Source organism: Scleropages formosus, chromosome 12 (assembly GCF_900964775.1).
Source record: "Scleropages formosus chromosome 12, fSclFor1.1, whole genome shotgun sequence".
In the NCBI taxonomy this organism is placed as follows: Eukaryota; Metazoa; Chordata; class Actinopteri; order Osteoglossiformes; family Osteoglossidae; genus Scleropages; species Scleropages formosus.
The window spans coordinates 23335666-23351984 of NC_041817.1; the positions used below are offsets into that span (position 1 = coordinate 23335666).

The 16319-nt window shown below is 44.0% G+C and overlaps 1 protein-coding gene across 5 annotated transcripts in view; it reads left to right on the forward strand.

Moving 5' to 3' along the window:
- tbc1d4 (TBC1 domain family, member 4) overlaps nucleotides 1–16319 on the forward strand; it is a 32409-nt gene that overhangs the window by 1386 nt on the left and 14704 nt on the right. For all 5 annotated transcript variants that reach the window (XM_029256780.1, XM_029256776.1, XM_029256778.1 and 2 more), the window contains exons 2-9: nucleotides 11651–12217; nucleotides 13216–13305; nucleotides 14464–14568; nucleotides 14752–14884; nucleotides 14978–15069; nucleotides 15279–15389; nucleotides 15637–15756; nucleotides 16172–16222. In XM_029256780.1, the coding sequence (XP_029112613.1) occupies nucleotides 11651–12217; nucleotides 13216–13305; nucleotides 14464–14568; nucleotides 14752–14884; nucleotides 14978–15069; nucleotides 15279–15389; nucleotides 15637–15756; nucleotides 16172–16222 (1269 nt within the window). The remainder of the gene's footprint in view (nucleotides 1–11650; nucleotides 12218–13215; nucleotides 13306–14463; nucleotides 14569–14751; nucleotides 14885–14977; nucleotides 15070–15278; nucleotides 15390–15636; nucleotides 15757–16171; nucleotides 16223–16319) is intronic.

Below are 16319 nucleotides of genomic sequence, written 5' to 3' on the forward strand. Positions count from 1 at the left end.
TGGAAAGGTAAATGTGCACCTGTATAAAGGGTCAAAGGATCAAGTCCTGGCACTCTTTGGAAGAACATGTCCACCAAAAGTTGATCCTAGACTTGTGGTAAAGTTCCAGGTTAGGATTATTTTACCTGGAAAGGTAAATGTGCACCTGTATAAAGGGTCAAAGGATAAAATCCTGAGCCTTTAGAAGAAAATGCTCGCGAAAGATGTGACGTCCATCAAAAGTTGGTCCTAGATTTGTGGTAAAGTTCCAGGTTAGGGTTATTTTACCTGGAAAGGTAAATGTGTCCTTGTACAAAGGGCCTAGGTGTAAAACCCTGACACTCTTCAGAAGGAAATATCCACCAAAAATCTAAAGGATGTCCTTACAATAGGAGACAGACTTTATTGTAGTAACGACTCACTCTGAATAATAAATGTAGTCGCTGCTATGCAAATTGAGTAATTATAGTGCATGCTCACTTTCACCTTAACCGTTTGTGTTCAGTGTGGCGTTCCATGAATTAGGTGTGTAAGGCTGTGTTTCTGCTCCTTCAACCATTGACAGTGCGAGACACTACAGGGCCAGCTGACGGGTTCCGTTGATTCACGTTTGCATTTATTCATGTATTCATTTGGCACTCTGTTTGTCTAAAGCTGCATAAAAGTTGTACACAAGCATTTCACAGCTTGATTTATTTTTTTTTTTTGGTCTTTACAATATAGGAAGCCAACAGCATACTCATACTTTAAGTTTCAAAAACATTTGGTGTGATGGCTTTTCTTGAACAGTTATATATATGTTTTCTTTAAAGAAAGAAGAAAAAAAAACCCAGTTGTATAAGTGGGTAAATAATTGTAAGTCGGTTTGGAGAAAAGTGCCTTAGAATACATAAATGTAAATGTTTACTAAATATGTTGTATTAAGTGTATGAAACTGGAAAGCTGTCCTGCAGTTGCATTCGACGCTAGACATGAATCATAAGGCTTACTGCAGTTTTTTTCTTTTCTTACGGATCAGAATGGATCACCAGTCCACCCAAAGGTGTCTGGCTCCACACACTGTCAAACTCGACAGGAACAAATCTCTCCATTCATCATTTCCGGTAATAAAATCTTTCTTCAATAAATAAATTAATCCTAAAAACTGCCATGCCAATAATAAAATTTAAAATAAAACAGTAAAATCAATAAGACCAACTCATATGAAAACCGCATGGAAGAACCTTTAAAACACTAAAAAAACATACCCCGAGGCTTAAAAACAAAATAATAAATAGCAGTTAATCTAGTTATGGTCGACTTGTACTGTTACTTCACTACGTTACTGCTGGTTATGGTTAAGCTATTTGCTACATGACATTGTGCACTACAGTGCCGTTGGTTATGGTTGAGTTGTATTGGTGCCTTAGAATACCATCCACGTTAATCATAATAAATTGCTTTCAAGTTTACTTCTGCAGAACTCAAGCATAGACATATCATGACTTGTTGCCTTGCTGCAGCTGTCCTGTACATATTTTCCCAGAGACTTTTCCGGAAACGATTGATTTGTCCTTGAGAAGCACTGAAAGATGGAAAATGTATCATTGATTAATAATGACTTGCAGTCAACATGTTCTAAAATTTGCCTGATTTGTGCTTCGTTCTGGTATTTATCCTTGTATGCCGTAGTATCCTTGAGGCTCGACGGGATACTACGTTTTCCGTGGTGGAAGATGGCAGTTCCCAGACTTGATGTATTGGTACGAGCAACGACGGAACAATGCGGCATACTGAAATGTTGATGGGCGTGTAGATTTGTTTAGCTAATCCAGATTTCAATGAACTGTTTTACGTACCGATGGAGAATCATTGTTTACGTACGTTCAAATCCTACATTCAGATCTCAGCAGACTCGGTGCAGACATTAGCCGTTGCCAAGTGAATATTCATGAAATGCGTTGGCTGGTACATAGTGAAATGAATCACGTAGTCACAGTCCATAATAATTATACTGTACATTCACGCAAATTATTTTCTGGTACTTTTTAGCAGGTGGGAAACAGTCCATTTTTAATAACTCAAGATGTCATTGACCGTAAGGAAAAATTAATTTGGTTTACAGTGTACCACAGTTTTCTGTTTTTACAGGAGATGGGGGTTAAATCGAGTTTATTGCTCCCAGACATGTAACCAGAATATAGAAGAAATCGCTATGAATGTCAAATGAACTTCTTTGCTGTCCCTCTTCACTCAACTTGAAATCCCATTTCTGCCACCAGAAAATCTCATAAGGCTATGTGCGTTATGTCAGTCACGAAGAAAGCTTGGTGACTCAAAGTGGCAGCCAAGCTGGCAATATATACCACTTTCTGGTGGGTAGGTTCTGCAAACGACAAATGACATTAACAAGAACTCTACATGAGACTTTCATGACAATAAAAGTGATCTCCTTCCCAATAAAAATTCCTGTGCTTCTGAACTATTCGCTACCAGGAAACTAAGGTGAGCATATGTATGACCCACGATCCACCCTAGCAGACAGACAACTAACTGGTTTAACAATTATCCCGCGTCCCAGATTTACATTAACTGACACCCGTATCCAGGGCTGTGTGCAGAAGCAGTCGGGTGAGTTTATGACGACGACCGTCATGCGCTGACACACAGGCTCCGACACCGGCATCAAACTGGAGCACCCGGATGTGAAGAGAACTCCTTCAGCAAGAATCCCTACCGACACTCAGATTTCCAGATCTCAAATTTTGGCAAACGTGGCTGATTCGTGACGCCACGGCTGCGTTACTGCCTTTGTAAGTGGATGGCGCCTTGGCTTGGCTTTCAGCTACCTTGTATTTGATCTCCAACACATAATTTCTATACTCTGACAGCAAATTATAGTGATCTAGAAGTGAAAGCCCCTCTTGATTTTATGTCTTGGCCTCTCATCATGGAAGGGTAGTTAAAAACACACATTCATAGCCCAAAGGTTGCAGCTTTGACTCCTCGCTGGAGTCCTGATATTGCACTCTCAAGGAAAGCACTAAAACTGAGCCGCTTGAGTAAATTTTATAAACGTGCACATATGCATATGTTGAGATACGTGGTACGATTACCAGTTAAGCAGTTAAAGGTTAATAATAGTAATAAATACTAAAAAGCAAAAGCTTGGCAGTGCCGTTGAGTCAGTTACTGAAATATTAACGGTTCCTTCCAGACATGTCAGATTCTTGGACTGTGCCTCTCGTGTTTTATGTGCACTTCGCTTTGGGTGTCGTGCTTTACGTGCGCTTCGCGGAGCACCTGTGTGTGGGAAGGAGAAGAACACCGTGCCCCTGCGCTGCCAGCCGTGTTCTGGCCTGCGGTCGTACAGGAAAAACTGGCCTGGGTTGAAACATGCACCGCGCGGATTGCATCGAACACACTTTCCTAGAGACGCAGGGAATGCTCCCCCGTTGTCTCCGCTTCACTGCCTTCCTCTCTGTCTCCGCTTCTCGTTATTCTACTCCCACATGTTATAATGCTTGCTTTTTGTCCCTTGTGTACAATTTTTTTTTTGGCTCAATTTGTATAAAAATGGGATCAACGGTAACCCGAGTGCATATTCCTCTCCAAAGCAGCGTGTGTCGGGCCTTGACGCCCATGTAATGTGTCCAAGGTTTCGGGCTCAGTGGTTTAAGGAGGAAAAAAATGCGCCTGGGTGCAGTTCTCACACCGCTCGCCAATAATGACCCGCCATTTATCACGAGTACTGTTTGGATTTCATTTCTCTTTCAACATAGCTTTTTTTTTTTTTTTTTAACAAGTTCGTTTGGCCCCTTGCGTAATCTGTGTGATTTGATTTAACCCATAAGGAATACAATGCATAGTGGATAGTCTCTCTCACACACACACACACACACACACACACACACACACACACACACACACACACACACTGTCTGAAACCGCTTGTCCCATGTCGGGTCGCAGGGAGCCAGAGCCTAACCCGGCAACACAGGGCGCAGGGCTGGAGGGGGAGGGGACACACAGGACAGGACACCAGTCTGTCGCAAGGCACCCCAAGCGGTACTCGAACCCCAAACCCACCAGAGAGCAGGCACAGGGCAAACCCGCTGCAAGTGGATAGTCAGTTCTAGTCAAATGTTTGAGTACATTTTTCTGGGAAATAGTCCCCCCACAAACATTTGACTTCTAATCTGTTACTTAGAGGGGGCGCAGTGGGTTGGACCAGGTCCTGCTCTCCGGTGGGTCTGGGGTTCGAATCTCGCTTGGGGTGCCTTGCAACAGACTGGTGTCCTGTCCTGGGTGTGTCCCCTCCCCCTCCAGCCTTTCGTCCTGTGTTGCCGGGTTAGGCTCTGGCTCCCTGCGACCCGACATGGGACAAGCGGTTTCAGGTGGTGGGGGGGTGTGTGTGTGTGTGTGTGTGTCTGTTACTTAGTTATACTTCTTTTTCCTCCTTCATAATAGTTCCTGTACAACTTTTGAGGTTTGTTTTGGGTCAGTATCTTGATGGAAAAACGAAAGACTGCCCATTGGCGTAACCCTAATGGAATGGTGTACCTCTGAATTATGCCAAGATAGCCATGCTGGTTCAGGTCACCATGGCCTTAGAGATGATCACCAATCCTGTCACTAGCAACGCCATCCCAGACCATGACACTGTCACCTCCATACTGGACAATGGGAAGCACAAAGGCTCAACTCGCAACCTAATTCTCTCTGTGTCTTATAAATATTCAGAAGTTGCACACAATTTTTGACTCATGATCATAGTGCCAGCTTGAACTTCTCAAAGATCCAGTTTCTGTTATTTTTCACCCAGGAAAATGTGACTTCCAGCAGGTGTACTCAAAATCATGACTTGCTGCAGCAGCTTAATATTTTTCTTTAGGGTTTGCAGTTTGTAGGATATCGGTCGTGGGGTCACAGCCCACTTCCCTGATCAGTACTGAGAGTCTCTTTTTAAGGAGAACTTGGCAGCAGCATGGCTGTCTTTCATGCGGGGGGAACACAGTGAGCACCAGCAGCCGTTGACTCGCATGCCAGACGGCACTCAGTCAGAATGTTGACCCCTGACACGTTTCCCAGCATGCCCTGGTGTCTGGTTCTGAGTGGGAGGTGGCCAGGCTGAATGCCCTGCTGTCTGTGAGCTCAAGATAGGCTAATCAACAGCTTCCCTCCTGGTTCACTTTGGCAAATGTGCGTGGCTGCAATTTGAACAAGGTGGTTACCTTTGTTTGTGTGTGTTGGGGGGGGTGGGGTCTGCACGTACTTCATGTTAGATCCCTTGATCAAGGAGTGGGAACAAACACATTCATCTGTGCCGTATCTTACGACTTACAGCCGGTTTGAACCCCCCCCCATCTCAAGGACATCATGATTTTTCGGTTTACTTTTGTTACACTATTTAAATAGTGTTTTGGGTTCAGGGATGAATGTGTTGTGCAGAACACAAACTGTCAGCTGCCGAGGGTCACTGACCAGGACATCATGGTAAACATCACACTTGTCAGTGCTCCCAGTGTGTGAGAACCTCTTCCTTGTGTTTGGTGGTTTTTTTTTTTTTTTTTTTTCCCCCCCCTTTTTTTCTTCAGTTAAGATGTTGAGGCACTTTGATTTCAGAAAAATCAGAGGTCCTTGACAATCTAGAGTTTTGGGAATGGGGCTCTATAGGCCTAGTTTTCTTCCCGCCCCCCCTGCTTTTGGATCATATTGATACTGGTGTACTCTGAAAGTTATTACCTCTCTCTGCGTTACTTGGCAAACCCAAAACATTTTTTTTCAATGCTTCTTTGCTGAGCGGTTGCCAAGTAGTAAATAATACATCATGACCCGTGATTTGGACTTTTTTTTTTTTTTTTTTTTTCTTTCTCCAGACACTTTTGAGAAGGTTGTTCGTCCACCTGCCAACCCAAAAACATTTTCTTTGGACTGGTTTAAATGCACCACTCTATTTTATGGTTTGACTTATTTTGTGCTTGTTATGTGTTATCTGAGATGGCCGTCTCATCATCAGTGTACATGCTAAAGAGGAGTGTGACTTTGTTTTATTTTAATACATATTTTTTGAAATAGTGATGGATTGTTGATGTTATGATGTACTCCATGCTGGTTGACAGCAGAAGAAAGTTCGTGTGATGTTAAAGATGATAAAGTGAAGCACAAATGTGCAGAAACATGGGAGGGATTCTTTGGGGATGTGGGGGTAAAAGCAGGCAAGAGGGTTTGGGAGTGAGTATTTGGACATGAAGTTACATGGGGGTGGGGGTGCGTGAACAATAACCAGGTTTCCACTTCAGAACTTTAACTTAACCTCTTGAGACCGAGCGAAGGAATTTGCATCCACTGTTGTGTTTCTGTATCTTATCTCTGTAGCTTTATGTGCAACATCATGACTGTAGTTCATACACAGTAGATGACGTAGTGATTAGAGCTATTTCCTTCCAGACAGAAGGTCTTGGGTTTGAATCCCGCCTCCTGCTGTAGTGCCCTTGAGCAAGGTGCTTACTCTGAATTGAAACCGTAAAAATTACCCTGTTGTAGAAATGGGCAAATCACTGTAAACTGCTTAGTGTAGGGGCGATTAACACTATAAATCACTTTGGAGAAAAGCATCAACTAAATGAAGAAGGGATGCATTTTTTTTGTAATAACTTATTTGGCTTCTCGTTAGATTCTGATAAGTCACAAAGATAACAAGCTTCTTTTAAGCTTCTCATACTAGGTTTGCTTGAGACTTTCATGTCTGCAGCTATGTCTCCTTCTCTTAATGTCATGCATAAATTGTACTTTTGCTGAGATGTACGTCGCTTTGGACAAAAGCGTCTGCTAAATGAATAAATGTAAATGTTGTATTCTCCGTTCCCAAACGTGTATTGCTTTTACTATTTTAATTGTTACTCATTACTGTTCTAGGTAGATTGTGTAGTTGTTACAGGAGCCATCTTGCACTTGAAGGACTCGGGTTCGAATGCAACCTCCTGTTTTACTATCCTTGAGCATGATGCCTACCTTAAATTTATAATGTGAAGATTAGTCAGCTGTATAAATGGGTAAATACTGTGTGATTTGTTTTGGACAAAAGCTTCTGCTAAATAACTAAATGTAGATGTACTGTTCCTTGTAAAAACAGAAACGGTACTAGAACATATGACCAGCAATGTTTGGATGTTTGTTTACATTTATTCATTTAGCAGATGCTTTTCTCCAAAGCACCGTACATCTCGGAGACAAATACGATGAGTGCATGAATTTTGCTTCATGTCCAGAATAACCCCATGTGGGCACCTGGAAATGAATCGACCCCGAAATGGTCAGTATTAAGTACAAAGGGCCCTGTTGAAGGGACATTCTTACTTTTTGGAAAGAGGTGTGTGCATGTCTTAAAAAGAGGTGATCGCGAACTTGTGTTAGTGCCTCTCGGTTGAGTGGTGCCCCTGTTCGCCTAATGAGGAGGTTGTACTGTGGGGACAATGGCAGTGGTGGTTGACTGTAAAAATAGCCAGACTGTTATAGGACAAAATCCTGAGCTTGTGGCCAAATGGGGCAAAAGTTCACCGTGTCTCAGCTTTCGGCTGTTGGTGTTTTATTGGACCAGTGTGTTTTTGTTCAGCCCATTCATTCTGGATTTATGATACTCAATCAGAGAAGTTGGGACATTCCTTCTGGTTGCATACCACATTAATAATAGCAAAGAAGGATCTTTTTTTCCACAATCCATCATTTGAGTGTTTTCTCTTGGTGACCTTTTCCAAAGTGTATAATTGTCCCAACTATAATCCCACTGTTCACGGCAGTCTGAGAGAAATTATATTTTGCGTGAAAGTCTTTTTCCGATAAAGACCAGCCAAGTTAACTTGTAGAAAAATCCAGTGTCTGTACTGTTGCTTCGTAATTAGAATCTTAGCTTTTCTGTTAATTCAACCCATCCAAAGAGTGTTGTAATTACCCTTTTTCTAACATAACTCTTTGTCTTTAGAAACAAGACTTTTCTCCAGTTTCGCTACATGGACCCTAGCAAAGGGTAAATTTCTAGGAGGCAGAGAGCCGTTGCACCATGTTGTACCGTGATGTCCTGGGCAGAGTTGTCCGCACATTATTTACTGTCCACTTGCAAAATTTTGAAGATTACGGCATTTTTTCACAGTTTGTTTTAATTGATTTTAAAAGGCATTTTCTGAAATGTAGGCTTATTGCAAAGTGAATGCAAACTGTGTTCGCGCTGCTGGCTGATAGGTGTCAGTAAAACAGACTCAAGGGAAATAGAAGCGTGGAACTGTGTTAGTTGTCGACAGTGGGCGCCGTATATGGGACAGTTCTCTATTTTGTCATTTTAAGGATGTTTAGAGTTAATTTTAATGTAGCTCAAAGTGAATGTATTAAAATTAAAAGTTGTGCAAAGTATATATTTTTTGTAACGGATTATGTTAAATTTGACACTTTTGGAGAACTCCAGTTGAGGTATGTCTTAAGCTTTTGTAGTGAAAGTGTCAACGGTTCTCCTGATCCCTCCCAACTGTGGGTCACAGCAACTGTGTTCTCTACAGTGGTCACCCATTGGACAAGGTGTGTGTCTCTCACTGCCAACAGCCAATGATACACATGATTTGCGGAAAGCAGCCAATCCTGCTGCCCAGACCAAAGTGAACCCGCCCTACCATGATAACAGTGTGAAAGGTGCAGGTGGTGACCTTAAACCAAAGTGAAAAGAGATGACCTTCGCTGGAAAAGATCCTCAGAAACGCTTCAGATTTTAAATAAGACAACACAGACAGATAATGTAACTTTCTTTAAGTTAAAACAGTGTTGAAGGGGCACACCACAGCCCAGTTTCAACACCAGCCTGCACCCCTCCCCCAGGCTTTCTTGAGGGAAAACTTAGCTGAAAAATATATGCATCCAAAAGACCTAAAAACCACGTTTAAAGGCATTTACTTGATAACGGCTGCATGTTTTTCTGTGCTTTACTTGTACAAATCGCCTCGTGTTGGCATACGCTTTAGGCGTGCGTTAATTCAGAGATAGGCCAGAGTGTATACCACGGTACTGATGTGAAGTGGGATCTGGCAGTATGAGGGAGACGTACATGTCAGTTTGTTCCTGATGTTTGCTGGGAATCTGGAGCATTCCCGGGAAGCGAGCCAGCAGACCGCTGCAGACCCAGCGACCGCACCCTCTGTGCTACTTTCTACAGTTCTGCCATGTAGCTCTTCTGTTTCTCTTAAATTTCTTTTCTTCCTGCTGAGTATGGAATGGCTTTAAGATGCTTCTTGAGAAAGGAATAACAGATTGTGCTGGCACCCATAAGAGCGTGGCAGCTGAAGGAAGTATCAGTTATTTAAGCCTCGGTCTAAATCTGGTTCCTGTAATTGGGCTGTGTTTTGAGGCAAGCGCGCTGCCAACAGCTGGCCCTGAGCTCTGCTCCTTGTTATTGATGTTCTGAATACACAGGCACTAGGCTTAATTTCCAAGGATGCTTTAAATATGGTATTAGATTGACCGCAGACGTTTTTTTTTAATTTTTTTTTATTTTTATTTTTTATAAAGAACTGCCCCATCCGTTACTTATTCCCTCTTTTGTCTCCCTGCTCTACTGCGGACACATCTATTGGGATGTTTTTGTTTTTCCCCATAGGCCCCTTCCGTAGGCCTGCATATTTTGAGATCAATTAGTGGATTAGTTTGGATTCGGGGGATTGATGTCATTTCCAGGTTTATGGGAACAGGGGATGGAATCCAGAATGTTCACTTCCCAAAACTGTTACAGTTCTTCTCTTCCACAGGTCTTGGGAATAAATGGAAGTTGCCATCTTGGAAGCTGGCTCTTCAGATTAGTTGAGATTCCAGAAGTTTCCTTAGGGTTCTGCTTCCTGGATTGTCACCCTCATTAGACGACATGGGCTGCTGAGTAACTTCTAACATATAATATGGTGAAAGTAACTTTTTTGCAATAATATTAAAAATATAGATCAGTGTGGGTCAGAATAATTTCATTTTCACTCTGTTATTGAGGCTTCTGCTGTAGTACCCTTGATCATGGTAATTTACCCTGAATTATTCCAGTAAAAATTACCCACCTGTTGAAATGGGTTAGTTGTACATAGCTTGGTATTCAAACCAAACATTGTCAGACCTAACAAGGGAATTAGCTTGTTGTTGTTGTTGTTGTTGTTGTTAATAATTAATAATGTCAAAAATAATACAATAATGCTCAGACCAAGTGGTTATTGAAACTGGATGGATAATAATAGTAAATGCACATAGTATATAGTATATGATCACATAGTGAGAATGATGAGTACACATAGCATAATAATTGTATATTATCTCAACTGTGTGTTGTATATTATATCACTGCATGTTATATCATCCACGGAGCCTCACCACCGTGTTGTTCAGCCTGTGTGTGACCTCGATCTGGAACGTGGGGGGAGTCGCGAGATTTATGTTGTGTCTGATGCGACTTGATCAGCTGGCCCCTTCTGCAGGGATTTCTGTTCTATTTGTGGCTGTCCGCAAAAATAATTTAACCGTAACCCTTTTATAATAACAAATCGAAGAGGAACATTTGGTTCTTAAGAGTTGTTTTTGAGGCACAAGCTACTGAATGCAGTTGTTGGTTTACGGAGTTACTGATGGTGCACTTTTGGTGTCGTTCGGCTGGTTTATTCATTCTTTCACCTGTTAGTCCTTTGTCCAGAGCAGGATTGTGGTGGACCGCAGTGCATCGTAACCAGAACTGAATGTGGCTCCTGGTCCTAGTGTGCATGTATGTCACAGACACTCATATACGCACATTAGGGACAGCTCAATTTAGCTCATTATTTCCTTTCATTGGAGACTTTCAAAATGGGATTCAAACCCAACCCGCATGTAAAACCATGCACAATCTCCCCCCCCCCCAGTATCTCAGACTAGTTGTCGGATGAAGGACAAACAAGGAGCTAAGTGTCCTGTTCCCTGTGTTCTTGAATTTGAGTTTTCTGTGGTAAATGGTGTAAAAATCCTTAATCTCGGGTAAAAGGTAATATTAAAAAAAAAAAAAAAATCTGATGTCACTTTTGTCAGTTTTCTCCAGGCACAGCTGTCGGTTAGAAGCTCTACCCAGATGCTGCATGTTTCCTGAGCTAACGGTCATGCTGCTGTTATCACAGGGATATTACTGACTCTGCGTATATGTGTGTGTACGCGTGCATGAGATGGTTGTTGCTCTGGGAATGTGACTTCAGGATGTTAGTGTTCAAACTCGCTTTGCATAAGAAACATTGATGCCTCAACCGCTGCTCTGCCGTGTCTCTGTCTGACACATACACACACAGACACCATGTCTCCTTTCTTGTGGATCCTCAAGGTATGAATGTCAATCTTTTTGTCTTCTGTTCCTGAGCTATCTGGGTTATTTTTTTTGTTCTAGGACGTAGTGTAAATGTAGTAAGTTTTATGCAAGGTTACCATGATTTATTTTTGTTGTGTTATGATAGTTTGAATCCAAAGAGGTTTTTTTTTTTTTTACTGTGTCCATCTTTGTAGCAGGAGTTACGCGGTGGGGCCTTTTTCTGGGGGTTGAATAGGTTATAGTTCCGTAACTACTGTGTCACCTGCTGCCAACATGGACCTTGCAGTGGATAGTGAGATATTGTGGGATGGGTTTTTCTCTGTGTCCCCACTGAGGTTAGTTGCCTCCTTCCAGGTGCCGGACATCATCAGCAGCATCCGTCAGGTGTCTAAAGCGGCACTGAAGGAGGACGTGTGGCCCAAGCAGGAGACGGAGGATGCCTTCTACAACTCTCAGAAATTTGAGGTGCTCTACTGCGGCAAGGTGACGGTGGCTCACAAGAGGGCGCCCTCCACAATCATCGATGACTGCATTGAAAAGTTCCAGCAGTATGAGGTCGAACGTCGGCGCCCACCTCTGGTCAACGATGTCCCCCCGGAGCTCTTACCAGCCGATCGGGACCCCCTAAGCGCCATAGTGGGTGGCTGGGAGCCTGAGAGCCTGGATGTGGAGGAGGCAGCTGACGTAGTCCTTAGGTCCAGTAGTCTGAGAGGCAGCCTTCCAGAATGCATCCTGGAGGACTCCTCCGGGTTCGAGGAGCAACAAGAGTTCCGTACCCGGTGCGGCAGCCTGGCAGCGGGGCTGCGGCAGCGGTCGAGGGAAGCTGCGTCTGGTCAAGCTCCCTCCCGACGCAGGCACGCCAGCGCCCCCAGCCACGTGCAGCCGACGGATGCCGAAAAGAACCGCACCATGTTGTTCCAGGTACGACCGTGTCAAGTCCTCTCCCCTCAACCTTTGCGTCTCACCAAAGAGATTCTTTGCTCTGGTTCATTAAAGTAACATCGTGCCATGACTATTTTCTTGAGACATGAGCAGATTGGATGTCAGTGTAGAATACTAATTTTTGAAAATAGTCATTTCATGGTTTTATCTTTTTTTTTTAAAATACATTTTTAAATTTAAATATACAGTATGTGCTTGTTGCTAAGCAAGAACGACCTACATTTATGTGCCTAACGGATAGATGGAAGTAGAGGACACCCAAACAGAAGAGGTGTGTGGGACAACATTAATTCAACTCGCTTCCACAGTGTTTACAGCTCATGTATGATGTTCCGTAGTGCTGGTGATCGGTAGCAAGACTAGGAATGTTTTATATGATTATCGAATGCATTGCAAAAAAAAAAAAAAAAAACTGCATTGAATAGGACTTTGTGAAGGCATTCTATTTTTATTTTTCACTTTAAATGGGTTTTTATTTTAATGTTGCTCAAAATTAAAAAAAAAAAAAAAAAAAAAAAAAAAAGATATTAAAATTATTAGAAAATATTTTTTATAGCTGTCTCTAAGACTTTTACAGAACTTAACCTATAAATAATTAAGGATGTTTGCTCCATTAAGGTTTTGACTACTGTGACTCGATGGTCATGATGAGTTTTGAGTTATGAACAATTACAGTTGAGTGAGGCGCTGGTGTAATTGTAGCCCTGGTCTGGGTTGCGCCCCCGTGTTCTAAAGGCAGTAGTTTTGGCATCGCCGCTTCCTGTTGAGCGGCAATGTTAACAGAAAGGGAAATGTTCAGCTCAGCCTTGGTCACCTTAATTGTATGTGCATTTGGACAGGCGGCGACTCCCAGAATAGCCACGGGGCACCTGTCACGTGTTGGCCCTTGTGAGATGTTTGTGGTCCTTTTTGCCATTTGTTTCTCTGCGGTCAGCGGGGGTTTAGAGTCCTGAGACCGGAGTCCTCTTGCCCCGCAGGTCGGCCGCTTTGAGGTCAATCTTATTAGCCCGGACAGCAAGACCGTGGTGCTCGAGAAGAACTTCAAAGACATTTCTTCCTGCTCTCAGGTACGTTGTTAGCCTTGTCCACAAGGGTCACATTAAAGCCCCTGTTATTGTTCCACCTTGCACGGGTTGACGTTTCTCATCCTTAATCTGTTGATAAGTCCTTGTTATCACACCAGGCTGTACTTGTGACCTTTACCTCCTTGCTGTTTGGTCAGCCCAGCTGGGTGGTGTTCAAATAAATATTGTTCCTTTACACAACAAGGAGGTACACACAGGTTTGTCTCTGTGCTTTCTAACTTTTCACATCCCTGAATAGAAAAATACTGGCTCAGCCTTCTAAAAGATGCCATTCAGTTGTAGAGGGTATGCAGTGGCACAGAGGGCTTGGCCAGGTCCTGCTCTCTGGCAGGTCTGGGGTTCGAGTCCTGCTTGGGGTGCCTTGTGACAGACTGGTGTCTCATCTGGGATGTGCGCCCTCCTCCTCCAGCCTTCCGCCCTGTGTTACCGGGTTGGGCTCCGGTTCACTGCGACCCCACTTGGGACAAGTGGTTTCTGTGTGTGTGTGTGTGTGTGTGACACACGCGCATTCAGTTGTATTAGGTGGAACAGCTGGTAGCACAGTGGTAAGAGCTGCTACCTGTGGATGCAAAAGTTGCCAGTTTTAATCCCAGCCTGAGCTGTAGTATCCTTGATCAAGGTACTTACCCTAAATTGCTCCAGTAAAATTACCTGGCTGTATAAATGGGTAAATGACTATAAGTAGCCTGATACTGTAAGTTACTTTGGAGAAAAGCATCAGATAAATGAATAACTGTAAATGTATGGAGAAACACTTCACTTAAGGGCCAGCAGATGGCGTGGTAGTTAGAGCTGTCATTTTTCCACTCGAAGGACCGGAGTCCAAATCCTCCCTCCTGCTGTAATACTCTTGATCAAGGTACTTACCCTGAATTAATAGAGCAGAAATTACCCAGCTGTATAAATGAGTAAATCATTGTAAGGCTCTTTGAGAGAACCCATGTTCTTGCTCTAATGCATTGAGCAACTGGCAGGGTAAAGGGTCTGGTGGGGAAGGTTAAGCAATTACTTCCTGTTTGTGCAAGTAAACAGTTCAGTCACCAGGAGACTCTAATTTGTCTGTTTGGAAGTTTGTTTCTTTTCTTCCAGTTGAGCTCTATGTTTGCGTGTTTGCCAAATTGTCTTACTTCTGCTGTGCAGGGGATTAAACACACGGACCACTTTGGGCTCATCTGCCGGGATGCGGCGGAGTCCGGCCGGAGCCAGTACGTGTGTTACGTGTTCCAGTGCGCCAACGAGTCTCTGGTCAGTGCGCTGCTTCCCAAACCGCTCTCCACAGAAACTTACTGCCTGATTTGCATTTGCTAAAAAAACATTAAACTGAAAGGATATTCAAATGCTGCAGCTGGGAGTCCTCGCGTTGGTCGCGTGGTTTTCCGGGCGGCACGTTCCACGCAAGCTCTAACTGTTTTGCTGCCGCCGAGGCAGGTGGACGAGGTGATGCTGACGCTGAAGCAGGCCTTCGGCACGGCGGCGGCACTGCGGAGCTCCAGGACCCAGGTGAAGCTGTGCGAGGCCTGCCCCATGCACGACCTGCACAAGCTGTGCGAACGCATCGAAGGTGCGCCCTCCTTCGCCACGGCAACGTCTCGCGCCCGTTACTTCCCCGCCCGTTCCTTCTCTCCTTCACCTCGCTCTGTCCTTTCGTCGGCAGGTCTTTACCCTCCCAGGGCCAAGCTGGCTATTCAGACCTATCTCTCTCAGCTGACGGACAGCGAGCAGGTGGACATCTTTGAGCGCGTGCAGGTGAGATGGTTTCCTGACCCAGAAGCCAGTCGAGGTATCTGAGGAGGAAATGCGGTTCCATGTCTTGATCTTCTGCAGCGGGTTCCAGAGATGTAGGACACCTGCGTGTCGCTTTGCTTTCGCTCCTCTGTCCAGTCACTTTATAAAGGCGGACCAGGTGAACTTTGCTGGTGCTGTATGGTGACGTTCTGGTGCTTCTCTCTGTGCAGAAGATTAAACCAGCCTCAGACCAGGAGGAGAACGAGCTGGTGATTTTACACCTGAGGCAGCTGTGCGAGGCCAAGCAGAAAACCCACCTGCACATCGGCGAGGCCCCCCAGGTACCGCACTTCGCAGGACCCTGTGGAGCTCGTCCCTGGGTTTCCCGTCGCTCCCATTTCCTCCCGCGATGATATGAGCTATGCGCGCTCTTAATGTGGTTTGCTTGCATAATTTAAATTTTATTTTTTAATCTGTCAACAATTAATTAAATGAATTTGTAATTTTATTTTTAAGTTTTATCATTTTTCCGCCCCCACTTCAAAAGTACAAGTTCATGTACTTAAATCCCACCTCTCTTTATGTCAGAATGCCCACAACAACATAGCGCCTGAGAGCTCTACGTCCACCGGCCGCTTTAAGCTGGACATCCTGAAGAACAAAGCACGCAGCTCTCTGACCAGCTCCCTGGAGAACATCTTTTCACGGGTGTGTGTGTTTTCGCGTGCACATCTGTCCAGCTTTGTGTCACTCGGGGATTTGACATGACCTATTTACACCCATCAGATGAGGGATAATACCATTTTACGACGGTATTTTTGCAGAATCGGCCATCTGTTCATTTGTTTCCACCAATATGGTGTTTGAGAACGACTCCAGGTCATGGTGCGTTTGTTCACAGAGCTATTCTTTGTTCAGGTTTCATGTACTGAGAGGCCTTCTCCCCCATTTCAATTGAAGGGTGATCTGTTTTGATGGCTTCAATGTGTTTTGGCTAACAGTTCACTGCCCTACAGTGGCCACACTGCAACGTTATTTAGACATTAGTAGTACTTTTATATGTGGATGTGTTGAAGGTCACGGTCACTTTGGCGGCCGTGTTGACGGCCTCTGTCATCCACAGGGGGCCAGCAGGATGCGAGGGCGTCTCGGAAGCATGGGCAGCTTTGAGCGCGTGAGTATGCCCCTCCCATTGCTCTATGGCCCAGAACTCAGAGCTTCTTAACCATTTCTATTTTATTCATGTATCTGTACACTAAATGACAGTGATT